At 39.8% G+C, this 14,666-nt stretch overlaps 1 protein-coding gene across 1 annotated transcript in view; it reads left to right on the top strand.

Annotated features, from left to right (window-relative positions):
- LOC309415536 (interleukin-6 receptor subunit beta-like) overlaps nucleotides 1-13,651 on the top strand; it is a gene marked incomplete at both ends in the record, with an annotated part of 28,241 nt that extends 14,590 nt beyond the window's left edge. Inside the window, 7 exons of the mRNA XM_082013080.1 lie at nucleotides 869-1,027; nucleotides 2,033-2,155; nucleotides 2,746-2,898; nucleotides 4,414-4,557; nucleotides 6,683-6,779; nucleotides 9,574-9,637; nucleotides 13,166-13,651. Of these exons, the coding sequence (XP_081869206.1) occupies nucleotides 869-1,027; nucleotides 2,033-2,155; nucleotides 2,746-2,898; nucleotides 4,414-4,557; nucleotides 6,683-6,779; nucleotides 9,574-9,637; nucleotides 13,166-13,651 (1,226 nt within the window). The remainder of the gene's footprint in view (nucleotides 1-868; nucleotides 1,028-2,032; nucleotides 2,156-2,745; nucleotides 2,899-4,413; nucleotides 4,558-6,682; nucleotides 6,780-9,573; nucleotides 9,638-13,165) is intronic.
- Between the last annotated feature and the right edge of the window lie 1,015 nt (nucleotides 13,652-14,666).

Here is a 14,666-nt window from a genome sequence, read left to right as displayed (position 1 = left end):
ATGAAATAATATACTACCACCTCAAGCCATCTTTTGACTGACAGCTACTTGTTTACTGAACCTCTCAGCCTGTTCTTCGTGGATCTCTCCAGACACCTATTTCAGATTTGGTTGTACTTCTATGCAGGTTCTCCGTATCTGTCATGAATTACTGGGAAGATACTTGCATTAGGTGCGTTCCCAAGATAAATTCCTTCTCAGCATGCACAACTTTTCCTCAGCTATTACAAACATTTTCTTTAATTTTATTTTATTATATTGGTTTTCAGACAGGAGATGAAATGGAGAATGTTGTCTGTCTGCCACAAGATCCACTCCTTACCTCAAAATGACAGGTTGCTCTCTCCCCCATTAGTTTCAGTCAGAAGGTCCTTCCTAGTTTGATAATCTTTTAAAATGTCAAAATGTTTGAGATCCTTGCAGAAAATGCAAAGTATATGAAATTACATAGCTATAATCCATAATTAGACCCTTCTCCTCCTCCCCCAGGTAAGTACTATCTCACAGTTGCTCTATGTATAGAGCATATATATATAACTATAGTTATTAGTGACTCACAGGAAGTTATTTAGCAACACCAGGGTTCCTCTTCCTGAGGCTTGGAACAGCCACTTCCCCTTCTCTGATTGTGGGAAATTAAAAGTCATGATGAGCAATTAACACTGAAGCTCCCAGAGACCATTGCAAAATATGAGATCTTAAGTTTCCTTCATTGACGTACAAGTATTAACCTTAATATATACTGGTCACTTGCAATGATAACTACGTCATGAATAATCTTGGAAAAAGAGCAAACGAGAAAAAGTGAGCAAGAGAGAAGACAACTGCTCTCCTGTTTATTGATTTCTAATGGTATATTTCTTCACAGACTTGCCTGGCCAAATCCATGTCAAACACCAAGGAACTAATGCCGTTGTCACCTGGACTCCAGAATACAAACCAAAATGTTTTGTGGTTGACTGGGGCACTGGTAAAGAGGATATGCACATGAAAATAGTAGCTACTGCTACTGGAAATTTCATGCTAGGTAACAGCAGCCGCTGCATCGACTTATCGATGTGCCATTTCATTTATTGTTTATTTTTGGTTGGGGAGGGTAGGATTCTCATCCTGTTTGTAAGAGCAAACTGAAGATACAGATAAGTGCAACTGCTATCTTTGTCCAGCACTGAGACATCATCTAATTTTTAGCAATACCAAGGCAGGTAAAAAGCAGCGTTTTCAGTAGGATTCTTCTGGTCACAGTTGGGCAGAAAATGCAGCTAAGCTGCTGTTGCTGGTATGATACCTCTCCTTCCCCACATTCCAGGCAGACCTATACGCTACTGGCTTTAAAAAAAAAAAGAAAAAAATTCCTTTGTTTCTAGCTAAACGTAGCTTTATATATAGTCTGCTCTGTTACAGTCTGCCAATGGCTGTCCTTGTCAAAGCCCAAATTACCTCCAGTATTCTGCTTACCAAGGCAGGCGTGATCACGTTAGGGAACAGTAATCAAAAATCTTGATTAAAATCATGTAGGTGACTCTTGCAAAGGCCATTCAGGACTGGCTTTTATGTACAGTACAGAACATTTATCTTCAGAGTTCTATAAATGAACACACTGTTTTCCTTGGTCCTCCTGCAACATCTGCACTGCCACTTTACATCTAGTTGTTTTGCTTGTTTTTGAATATGCTAGCTGAGGGGGAAATACCTGTCCTTGAACTAAGATATCTATAGCCATTTTAGTTCCTTATTTCTTCAGCAGCTCAAGCCTTCCAGAGGGAGACTATAAGCAGACCTGTGATCTTTTAAAAGCAAACTTGTGTTACGTTTTGTTCTGCTTTTGAAAGAGTTTGTATTAAGTGTCTAAAGACAACGAAGAAGGATGCACTTACTTGGTACTCAGTGCAAAGCTGAGTTAGTACATTAGTACAAATACTATGCTTTGAGTCTCAGAAAGTAAAAGCTATGCAGAAAAGCTATAAAGTTTTTGTCTCTCCTCTTCTTTATAATTTATAACTTTTCATCTGTACCTTTATTTGTTTTCCAGATAATTTTCAGCCATATAAGTTGTACAAAATAATGGTACATGCGTCTGATGTGTGTCAGTGTGAAAGTTTCACAGGACATGAAAGGACTTTTGGAGTGACCCACTTTTACTCAGTTGAAGGAGGTATTCCTCCCCTTTATATAGCCTTGTCCTCTATAGGTTTCTTCTCATTTCCCATCTGCAGCAATAAAATAAATCCTACACAAAGCTTCTTTTCCAGGTGACTTAACAGCATTCCCCAGTTAGCATTACCTTTGGTCCTAGCAGTTATGCACTGGCAGTGAATGACCTGAATGCTGCTCCTTATTGACACGTCCACAGAAATATTATTATTTCACATGACATCATTACCAAAATAACAGTAAGAGGGTCTTGGAGTTACTACTCCATTTACAGATTTAACTGTGGCCAAAGTCAGATTTTTCCAACCCCCGCTTGTTAGTGTTTTATATTGCAAGTTGACATGAGCACAGCTGTGGTATTGGAGTAAAAGTGGTTGTAATTCATCAGTCACAATTTCTACCTACTTCGATACTGCTTAAGATGAATGTTTTTTACTCTATGGGATTTCTCCTTTCTCTTCTATCCTTCATGTTTTATTTATGACAATTAGAATCAGATAAGGAGCTCTCTGGGAAGCAGCTAGGTTTCATTCTTGTATGTCTGTTGCACAACTATTGATGCAGAACTTAAATTATTATGTAATTTTTAAGTTCCTAGGACAGGTCCCACTAATGTGACAATTCTGAATATCGCAAAGCATTCTGCCCTTGTGAAGTGGACCAAGATAGCTGCTGAAGACTGTTCGGGCTTTCTCCAGGGATACAGGATCACCTACACAGATTCACTGAGGAAAAAGTCTCTGGGTAAGTCACCATCACTCAGAACAAAGCAGCAGCTCAGAGCCATGACAGAAAAGGCTCATACAGACCATTCAGTGCTTTTGCAGCACAGTACCGAGTTACTTAGATTTCTGTGGGAATTGAGCGCTCCCAAAGGTCAGCTCCTGGTTAGAGTTTTAATGTTTTAGGTGGTCCTACGAATACCTAGAATTTTCTAGATATCATCTCAAATTAAACATTCATAAGAATATATTTCCTTAAAGCTTACAATGCTGAGACAACTGCAGAATTCTCTAGTAACACTGAAAGGATGATGTACACTCTCAGTATTTCTGAGGTATTAAGATTTCAGTGACAATACTTTTATGTTTCATTGCAACTCAGCCAAGCTTGACTCTGAGCCTTTCTATAGGACTTCAGAAATTGCATATTTCTCTTGTTAACTCAATTAGCAGGGAATGCAGCTTTTATTTTTTACCTGTTTTCAAAGACATTATTATTAATTTCATTTTTAGAAACATTTTCATAAATTAATAGCTTTTGTGTTTAACTACAAGGGATGAAACTTCTATACATTGAAATAAATGAATAGCTGTGAGCTCAAACCACTTGAGTTTTCAAAGAAAATCCCCATACTTCTTTCGATAAACATTTTTCTTCTGGTTTGCAGTGGAAAGTCTTCTTGTTATAAATACTAATACATTAACTTCGTACATGCTGACTTTCTAATAAAATTAAAAGGCATGTTATGGAAAGCAAATAGAACCTAAGATCTGACAAAGGAGAATGGCAACGGTTCCAGAATTCATGTTGGCCTACATGGACCATAAAAAGTAACAGAAGCTTAAAGTATGCAGTGTTAGTAGGAGGTTTGACGCCGTCTTCAGGGGGCTCTATCCCAGCCCAAATACCTATCAGAAAGCACAAGAGAAGACAGAAGGGGAGTATCCAGGACTGAATTTAATTTTTTTTATTTTCCTCTGCCCTCATTGGTCAATACAACAGCGACACGACACCCAGTTGCCACGTTGTCCAGGCAGGAAGAATAATTTTATTGGAGAATTTAGGGGAAGGAAGCCTGTAGGCTACAGCACCATATCCACTTCTATGAAGATCCTAAATTCTTAGTGGCAGACTTGAAAAGTAGTTTCTGCCCTGTTAAAGGCGTAGTACAACATCACTGGTTGCATTATTCTGGCACGTGGCAGGGTCTAGTCCTCATGCCAACTGCTACAGCCAACACGAAAACCAGCACATTAGGTGTATTTTGCTGTCATGCAGTATACACAGCCTTCTGCGCTCACCACCTAAACACCTTTGGTGAGTTAAAAGCTCACATTTTTTACCTCTGGATTAATATATACATAATTATTTTGGAGAAATCTTGTACTCTGCCAAAGAACATCTGCAGTGTGGCTTCCTCCAGGTATGGACTGAGGCACAGAAATTTTGCCTTTTCCCCAGACAGCTACACCAACACAGACTCAGCCATCAAGGTTGGTCTAACCGTCTCCTGCCCCAACCCCTTTTGTGTTTCAGCTGTTACTCTCAATTCTTCCACAACAAGTTACCATCTTACCGGACTGAAGGAAAAAACCGTCTACCTTGTGCAGATTTCAGGATTCACTAATGCTGGCGAAGGACCTCCGACTCTTTCACAACCTTTCAGCACTCCAAAATACGGTACTGTGGAAGTTTTTGTGCACCTGTGTTACCCAGCATCAATCCTTGCTTTATGCACTATATGTGGCATTATTCCCTACTGTTTCCTGCTATTCCAGGAGTAAGAAAAATGTTTATGCACAAGATTTATTATTCAATCCTTAGTTACTGATACCAAACACAACTGTTCCTTTGTAAGAGGTAAACTATGCATCACAGAACAACTCTGCCTGTATTTCGTTACCTAACACGCAGGGAAGACTTAGCTAGGGTTCCTCATCTCTGAGGCTTCTTCTGACATTTTTATGCTAGCTATATGCACGTATCTTCATTTATTGTCAATTCCTGTAATAGATTTCAGCAGTTTAAGTATTCTGCCTGTGACTAGTTAGGTTCAGTAGTCTTTGTTCTTGGTAAAATCCTGAGCAATCATGTAAAACTGGTTTCCAGTTAGAACCCCAAGCCATTAACTGTTTAAAAAAAAAAAAAGTGCATTTTACATAACAGGTCCTATAGCTCATTGGCAAAAGTTTGCTTGTTTTAGAGGTGTCTGGACAGGCTAAGAAAATCAGTAGTTACATTTATAAAGTCTCATATATTGTAATCATATAGGGTTGGCTAAACATGGTCTCAAACATTTTTAACATTTTATCAGTTACACTTCAGTGTAACACTGCAGTAGACCCTTTTTTTGGTTTGACCACAGCTTCACTCAGTTGAGGCTTTCTAAATAAAAAAAGAACAGACTAAGATGGTATCAGCCACAGGAAATGTACCCTGTGACATTCAGAGACAGAAGTATGCAAATAGCTTCTCCCCACTACAGCTTTTTTGTATTAAGGAGGTACAAACACAAACAACTGAATAGTCAAAAGTGTGAAGCAGAAAGAAAAAGGAAAGAAATTAAAAATTTTCCTTGACATCAACAGGGATTTGACCCTCACCACCCCCCAACAAAGTCCTGTCTTCTGACAACACAAGAAGTTAAAGTGTCTCCCCTGGAACTTTTCTGCAGGACTTTATTCCATGCACCCTGCTGAACACATATTTGGATAGGATTCAATTTTTCAGGAAAATAACAAAAATGCAGAGCTAATTTAATACAACATTTTAAAGATTCCAGTAATTACACTGAATTTAAAGATTACATTTATTGTTTCCTCCCTCCCCAACATTTCATGGGTTACTTAATCCATTAGAAAACTTCAGGTTTCTTTGTCATAAAAGCCTTTTCCAGCAAAATAGCAATTAGCAGCTTTTCAAATACCTTTTTAAGCAAAATTAAGTAGCTGTTTGATTTTTTGAAAAGGAATTTTTCTTGGCAGGTGGGCAGGAAAAGAAAAAGCAAGCAGCCTTTTTGCAAATACGGTTTGTCAGTATCAGCAACACAATCATGTACTGACCACATTTTCCTTTGAAACTTTTCATTTAGCTGTCTGTAAAGAACACCTCAACCCTGACCCACGCTTCACATCACAGACTGCTCTCACTGCCTGAGCACTTTGTCAGCCTTCATCAACCTCTCAAGCACTTTACCTCCTTCAGGAGTGGGGCGGTGGTGGGAAGGGTCTTAACATAGGCAACAGGAGATGCCTGTTTGCAGCAAAGGTTGACAAATGGCTGACTGCAGATAACATTGTCCTGATGTTCCCAACAGGTGAAGCACCTCGCCTACCAAATACACAAACCATATTACTGTTACCAAGACCAGGTGGGATCCCACTGAAGAAAAAAAAAAAAAGGAACGCAAAGCCAACTAGTAAAATCTGAAACCAATTGAAAGTCACTTTCAATCAAATATTTTCTTATTAAATCAGACCTACATCAGGGTCCTGACCCATTAAACAAGCTAGAACCCACATAATAGCATGGGGAGTAGGAATACTTCTTTTATTATCAAATAAATGGATGGTGGATTTAAGAATTCAGCACATGTATCTAGATATCTTAAAAACACAAACCTGAAAGCCTCAGACCTCCCTCTCCCCCAAAATCTCAGGTCTTGTTTTAATTAGATTTCACTTACAGGAATCCCAGAACATGTGTAAAGTTTGACTTCTGTTTGAAATATTTCTCTTGCTGAGGCAATATAGCCTTTCTATACTTGATACCATAAGTCTGATTCACTCTCTCTGTTTCCCATCAGATAAAGGAGAATTTGAAGGTTTTGTGACTGGCCTTTGCTTCAGTATGTTGTTCATTCTGGTTTTTGCACCTCTCACTTGTTCTCTGGTGCTTAAAAGGTAAGAAGGAAATATTGGCTGAAGTTGTTAGCAGCACTTCTGTTTTGCTTAATCCCAAGTTTCATAGCATTGGACCTTTTTTGTCATTAGAAGCAAGGCAACTTTCTTCTTTCATTCCCGACTGGTAAATCATGTCTCTTCTATTGGAATACAAAAATAATATCCAGCAGCATACACAAATTGATGTTGCTATCTAAGCAGTTTCCTGCAAGCACATTTGGATGTTAACTGTATAAATTATGCACATAAGCACATAATGAGAAGGAGTAATAGATGGAGGAGTAGGAAGAGGAGAGATTAACAAGGGTGCCTGTAATATATGGATGAGGCCCTCTCATTTTAGGAGAAATTGTTCTCTGCAGTAATAAAGTACACCCCCCCCCCCCCAAATTAACCTGAGGTACAATATTAGGGGCATACACTACCACTAAAAAAAAAATGACTTGCATAGTAATGGGTTCTAATACTCATTTTCTAATAAACCTAGTTGCATATAATCATTCATACTACTATTTTGATGTCCTAGAACACTGCCCTCCCTTTTCCTCATTTTTATAAAACACCAGCTTCAAAACCTGAAAGCACAGCTGCTAAAGGACAGAAGAGACAGATGGTACAACCCATGGCTTGAAAGCCATACAGCACAATGTAGCTCCCTTTAACTTATGCCTCAGGATAAACTCCTACCCTTGCCATTGGGAAACAGATCCTACTCCACATTAAGTTTCCCGTGCTCTTTCCTTTCCAGATTTTACTTAAAGTTGTTCTATACTTGATCCAGCCTTTTTGACAAGAACTTCTGGGATCTACACAGAAGTTTTGACCCAAAGCAAACTTCATTGTATTAAACTTAAGATCATATTTCATTGCCTAACCCCATTAGGAAAGAATTTTTTGAAAACTAAAAAAACCAACACACAGAATCCCAGTGTAGCAGTACAAAATAGCAATTAAATATGAAGTAGTATTGAACATCTGGAACTGAGGTGACGGGTCCCAAGAATCCCCTCATCTCAATTACCTGCTTGATTTGTAAAAAAGAACTCACCAGCCAGCTAAACACACATCTTCACAGGATCAGCAAGGAGATCCAGAAACTCTACAGCCTCAAGCTTCACCTCAAACCACAGCCTCAACAGAGGCAAAGTACCTTACAGGTAATGAAGTCTAGATTTGATTTGAAAACCAGACAATACTGAAGGCAACACTAAGGCAGCGTGAAAGGCTACAAAACCTCACACAAATCTCTCATAGCTGTGTTGAGGTTTTTTTCCTATGGAGGTGAGTCATTGCCCAAAGCTCACAGAGGAGTTGCTCAGAGAGCAGCGGCAGACGGGGAGGTGATCAGCTCAAAAATGCCAAGATGGTCTCTCTCTGCTCCCACAGGAGCCAGTGGTGAGCAGCAGGTGTGACTGATGCCAATGGGATCACTCAGTTCAGCAGAAACTCCTCTTAAAATTTCCATCCCACCCCACTGCTGGCCCTCCAGAAGGAAATCACAGCTGGCCCCTGCCTCTCTTACAGTGGCCTCTCAGGAAGGGCCAGGAAGGACAATGTCTGACGTGGTGCTCATGGTAGGGGTGGCCCAGAGAGGCTGGGTAGTATAGCAGCTTGTTGCCAGTTTTGTTGTTTCTGAGCCCCCACGTGCAAGGAAGGAGCTTGAAAGAAAGGGCTCTGATGAGCAATCTGTGGACAAGCAGCCAGCTGAAATCCATTTGAACAGCTTGATTGGCAAACTCAGCTCTAACTTACAAACCCCTTCCTCTACAGCAGAAGCAGGTGGTGTGAGGTTTTAGTAAAGGGGTGTTTAGATTCATGTCAAGTGAAACAGTGAGATACTGTATATAACAGCTCCCAGAAAAAGCCAAACTTAAAAAAAAAAAATCAGGGAAGAGCAGGAGTTGTGTTGTCCCATGTTCTGCTCTGCAGGCCCCAAGGCAGAGCCTCTTCCAACCTACAGGTGTCATTGCACAGAAGCTAAAAACAGCAGTAACTTGCTCTTTGTTTGAAAGTAAACTTCTAAGTAGAACCCCAAGAGCAAATACTAAAACAAACTTCCTCCTACATGTCCAGGAGCCCTAAAAGAAGATGGAGATTTTGTGGAAATGAAAGTGAATTAGGAATATACCATGATTAAATGTATAGAAAGAGGCAGCATTACCAGCTCCTGTCACAGCTGCTTTGTCCTTAAACAAAGATGCTAATCATCACTAACTCAGCATTACAGTGTAGACTACCAAGCTTGGTCTTAGGCTGAGGGAACTGGGGTTGTTCAGTCTGGAGAAGAGAAGGCTGAGGGGAGACCTTATCGCTCTCTACAACTACCTGAAAGGGGATTGTGGTGAGGTGGGTGTTGGTCTCTTCTCCCAAGTAACTAGCAATAGGACAAGAGGAAATGGCCTTGAGTTGCACCAGGGGAGGTTTAGATTGGTTATTAGCAAAAATTTCTTTACTGAGAGAGTGGTCGAACATTGGAACAGGCTGCCCAGGGAAGTGGTGGACTCACCATCACTGGACATGTTCAAAAAACGTGGCACCTTCAGGACATGGTTTAGTGGGCATGGTGGTGCTGCGTTGATGGTTGGACTTGATGATCTTAGAGGTCTTTCCCAACATTAATGATTCTGTGATTCAGCTTTTAATTGGCATTATGATTAATGGTCAGTGTAGAACAACTTGGTTTGACGGTCATGAAAATACCAATAAAATGTTAGGTATAAATGGTAGTTAATTTAAATGCATAGGAAATGTCAGTCATTTAACCTGTCAACAAATTTAGAATATTTCTTTACAGGCTGAAAATATCATGCTGGCCCAGTGTACCAAGTCCAAGAAACAGCAGTACACTCCAAGATATGGCAAGTACTCTTCTGATGGTGTAAAAAAATACACAAGGGAGATCTTTCCTACTGCCAATAGGAAATCAGTAATCAGTAATGCTACTTATTAGTCTTTTAACACTTCACCTTAAGAGATGTCTAATATCAACAGTTGGGAAACTAAGGTAATATTAGAAATATAGGATGGGGGAAGGCTGTTTAGGCAGAGACTGTATACACTTTTTAATTTAATAAAGGTTGTCAGACTTGTTTGAGAACATTATAGAGAGTATTTACAGGTACGGTTGTTAAAAGAACAAAGCAAAGTTGAACGAGGTGAGAGGAAGTCTAAAGAAAGAAATTCAGTTTTTATATCCAGTCAGTTTTCACCAACTGGAACTGATTATTAAGTATGAGTTACTCAAAATACAAAGTAACGCATTGTGGCCTAATTCCACAGAAGTCTCACAAAAGAGGCCATGTATACGGTGTTTTCTGAAGTCCGCTCCTCACCCCTCAGTCTCTGCCCACCTCCAGAGCAACCCAGGGGCTCTGGCTGATCAGCTGGTAGCTGGCTGAGGAGCACATACTAATGAAGAGGCACCAAGGTTTAGCAGCACAGTCAAATCTTGGCCACAGCTATACCATATGCTTTAGTAAGGATACCTGAATCTCAGGACTGAAGAAGCCCCTGGAAATCAGCTGTTAGAAGGAGGCTGCTGGAGACCATGTTGTTCATTTTTGCCTATTAGTGGACTTACTTGCATCTTCGTCTCCTTACCTTCCCTTTTTTAAACAAGTTTCTGCTCCAGTTTTGCTAACACCTGATACTAAAAGTCCTTCCTCTAGGACATCTCAGTTTATCTTCCAACTCTCAGATCACCAAACATTACATTTTTGGAGCAGGAACTTGCACTGCTTTCCTTTTTAAAACTGTTTGATTTTTCTGGCAGACCTGAACTTAACTTGGCACTCGTACATCTAGTTTCTCAAGCCAACTTGTGAGCTTTAACAAAGCAGACTTCTGTTTAGTCAAAGGTCAGGCAGAAGATGGAAGTTATCTACACGCCAGACACTGTCCAAATCTAGGACACAGAATGAAATCATCAGCAACAAAATTTCAGAAGACCCTGACAGGCTGCCAATAATCAAAGGTTGTGCTGAACCTCAGGATTGCTTCCTTCAACAGACCAAGTCTGAACTTTCATATTCCAGATCAGGACTTCCTTGCTTGTTTTCTTCCTTTCTTCCACCTGAATGTAGATAAAGAAGTGGTGGGCTCAAAGGTAGTGTCAGGTGGTCATTTTGCCAACGCCGGATAATGCTGAACAAAGGAGGATCGGATGTACAAATATACAGCTGTACAAAGTCAGAGTTTCAAAAGTGATGCTGTTAGAAGGTTGCAGTTCCACTGTTTTGTTCAGTTAAAGAAATAGATCTGCTTATGAGTATCAGGCAACTTCCAGTTCTCAGTGACGGGATTCAGATGTCCCTCACTAACCACTACAGTAAAAATAACTCCACCTAATCCTCTTGCTTCTCCTCCACCATGCATTTAGAAAGTGGGAGATCTGCCGATTCAATACATGTTTGAAGTGAGACTTCTCAAAGGCAAAAAAGGAATCTAGTACATTCAGCATTTGGGGAATTCCTCCCGTAAAGAAAGTCAAGACCTGATGTTTTGATGTAATAATAAGCTTATATGGAGTTGAATTGCAGGATAGAATGTCAGCAAGACAGGAGTAAGGACTACCAACCAAAATAACCTAGTAGGTTCAAAGAATGATTTGCCGTTGTAAAGAAGTGCAGGTGAAATACATTAAGGCTGCATGTTATAGAAAGGACAAATAGGTTTTATGAACCAGAGTGACACCCTGACATAAATACTTTAAAAGCAAAATATGCCTATTTTAAATGTATTTAATTGTTCCTGCAGAGGCAAAGCAACCATAAATGAAATTAAGTCTGTATTAGCCAAGTCTGGTAGAGAAATTGTGTAATGCTGATAACATGGCAGAAAGAGAAATAACAGATATCAGATAAGAGTTTTGGGGAAAGCAGAAAAAGCTCTATGTGAGGAGACAGTACAATAAAGCAGTTGCAGATATATTGCCTAGCAGTAATCTGATATTATGGACAGTTCATGAAATGTGGAGGAAGGTATTCCCCAAATGAGCACTGTAAAATGGAGGCAAGGAGTAAATCTTAGTATATTCCATATATTTATTCTATTTGTAGGTTGTTTCAAGGCTGAACGCCATCGGGTTAGTTGAGCAATGTAACAGCTCTTGGCAGAAAGACATATATAGTCATATATAGACATATATAGAAAGACATAGATAGGTGGCAAGAGAATTTGTACTTTAAATGCAGACAGAGCATTCTTTTTTGCAATCTAAGGCAATGATACATTCCCTGGTACAGAGCAGCAGGAGGACCTGGAGACACACTCAATTCAGTCAGCACACAGAGCCAGGAAAATGAACTATGGAGACTAACATGGCCAGCAAGCCACCCCATCAGTGTCCTGCTCTCCAAGTTTAGACAAGATTCCTCAAAGATGTTTCTTCTTTTTCACCTATTACTGCCTCATTCAGACAGATGCTTACACAGAGCTTTATTTAGATTTGGCAGGTGTAGAGTTCAGGCTGTTGTTCATAATAAATGTGATAATGGAGGTACATATCATGCAGGTCTTTATTCAAAATAATGCAAAACCTGACCATGCAGAGGTGTCCACTCATCCCATTAGAGGAAGAAAATGGAGATATTTTATCTGATGTTGCTGAGATTTCAAAGAGCATACTCATTTCCAAGTGAGAACACAAATTGTAAGAAGAAAATAAAAATCACTACATGTTTATTTCTTGCAAAAGAACCATAAATTTAGAGCAACTGGGGCGGGGGGGGCGGTGGGGCAGGGGAAGGGAGGAAGCTAATAGTTATACCAGAGAACATACCAGCCTGGCCATAATTTAAAAAATATTATGGCAAAATTGGGAAAAACCCAGGGGAACAATCTAAGTGGAAAAGAAAGATGTGTGGTGTTACAAACTGTTCTCCATTTAATCATCCAGAATTTGCAAGAATTTGTAACCCAGGGTATACTTAGATCACAACATGACATTAAGTTGAATAACAAACTGCTTGCAGCAGCTGACAGCTAAAGCTTGTTTGGCTGCTGTTCAGTTCAAGCTGCTGCCTTTTTATAGTAACACATTTGTTAAACTTTTTGAAAGCTGTGGGTCTCAGAACAGCACATCGTGAAGCCTACATTTTATCATCACTACATTTTGTCCCAAGCACACATATAAGCAAGAAAAACTTTGCTTAAATACTATGGGAGAGGAGAAGATGGTACTCTGAATTAGGGAAACAAGTATTTTCATTCATGTTTCTAAACCCAGTGAAGATGAGATAAAATGGATTAGTCAGCATATTATATAGGCAGGAGCAGGCTGCCTGTCTTGAGACTTATTCTTTTCATATTTATTTCAGTAAATTTCCAATTACACTTTGCAAAAGCATGATACTAAAATTATTCTTTCTCCTTGTTTTGTCTTGCAGACTAATTGGAAACCTGTTCCAAGGTCACTGCTTCAGGCCGTGTCAGACAATGATACAAACAGCCTTTATGTCATAGAGCATGAGTCAAAGGCTCCTTTGAAGCTAGACCTCTTTACAGATGGTGGAGAAGACAGCAAGTACGACACTTACCAGTCAGAAGAACCTAGCAATAACATAGACATAAGCCTAAGGCATGAAGAAAACCCTGAAGAAGCAGTTACAAGTGAAGAAGAAGGAATCATCTCCATTACGGTACCACTCTTGAGTGACTACACCAGCATGGAGGTCAGCCAGAAAGCCCTGATGAGTCTGACAGTGAAGCTGCCTACAAGAGCTGCTTGTCCTCATCTGGAAAAGGAGCCAAGCAGTAAGCCAGCACAAACTGAGCATCAGGTTTTGTTTGCTCCCCAAGACTACCTCAAACAAAGCCAGGTAGTATTCTTGCCATCTGGACCAACTTTGATGGGACAAGTCAATTCGAACTGAAGCATCTTCAAAATTTCCCATACCATAAAATCAAGTTCCAAAACCTCTGACGCTTCACTGGAGCCGTTAGGACCATATAGGACAGTGAGTTTGTGACAATAGTTAGTCTCTACTTCAATAAGTTTCCTTGGAGAAATAGCTTTATTATATAATCAGATTAGCTATTTCACCACAGTCATTCTGTGGAAAGTCCTACCATCTTCACACAGGCAAAACTTTCAGGGAACTGTATGAAAAACCCTCCAGTAAGGTACCTCTTGCTAGGTCCTTAGTCCCAGGGCACTCAGGAAGCTGTTCGGCTCTAAGCACAATCAGTTGTTCTAGCCATCAGGTGAGTTCTCTAATCACTGTTTCAGACCTGATATTCAGATCTGATAAGTTCTTCAGTAAAAATCCCAGCAAAAGTGTCTACCACTCCAAAGAAGTGCTCCAGTTGGTCAAAGCTGGTCAAACTAAAGAGTGAAAAGCCTTGAACTTGGGAATAGAAAATTATGCTTATTCATGTAGGTAAATCTCTATTATGTGCTTTACATCTTAGATCTTTACACCTTTATTCATCTTAAATGAATAGTGCTTTGTAAAACAAGATGATAATAACTATCATTATTAGTATTGGAGTTTTTACTTGCATTAAATTAAGGCTATTTCTTCCTACATTTATCTACACAGACATAGAAATCCATTCATGTTCTGTTACGAGATGTAGTTATGAATCTCTATTATGGTGAGACCCTGGAGTCCTGCGTCCAGCTCTGGAGCCCTCAGTACAGGAAAGACATGGACCTGTTGGAGCAGTGCTCTGAGCAACCTGATCAAGTTGAAGATGTCCCTGCTAATTGCAGGGGGGTTGGACTAAATGACCTTTAAAGGTCCCTTCTAACCCAAAGATTCTATGATTCTATGTAGCTGCAGATACGATCTCACACTGCATGCAATGACGGTATCTGTCGAACAGACCTCAAGAGCCAAATAGATAGTTCAGTTAGTCGTCCATCCAAAGCTTGCATAGAGGAGT

Source organism: Phaethon aethereus (genome assembly GCF_964289735.1).
Source record: "Phaethon aethereus genome assembly, chromosome: Z".
Taxonomy (NCBI): Eukaryota; Metazoa; Chordata; class Aves; order Phaethontiformes; family Phaethontidae; genus Phaethon; species Phaethon aethereus.
This window is presented reverse-complemented; position numbering and strand designations above follow the sequence as displayed.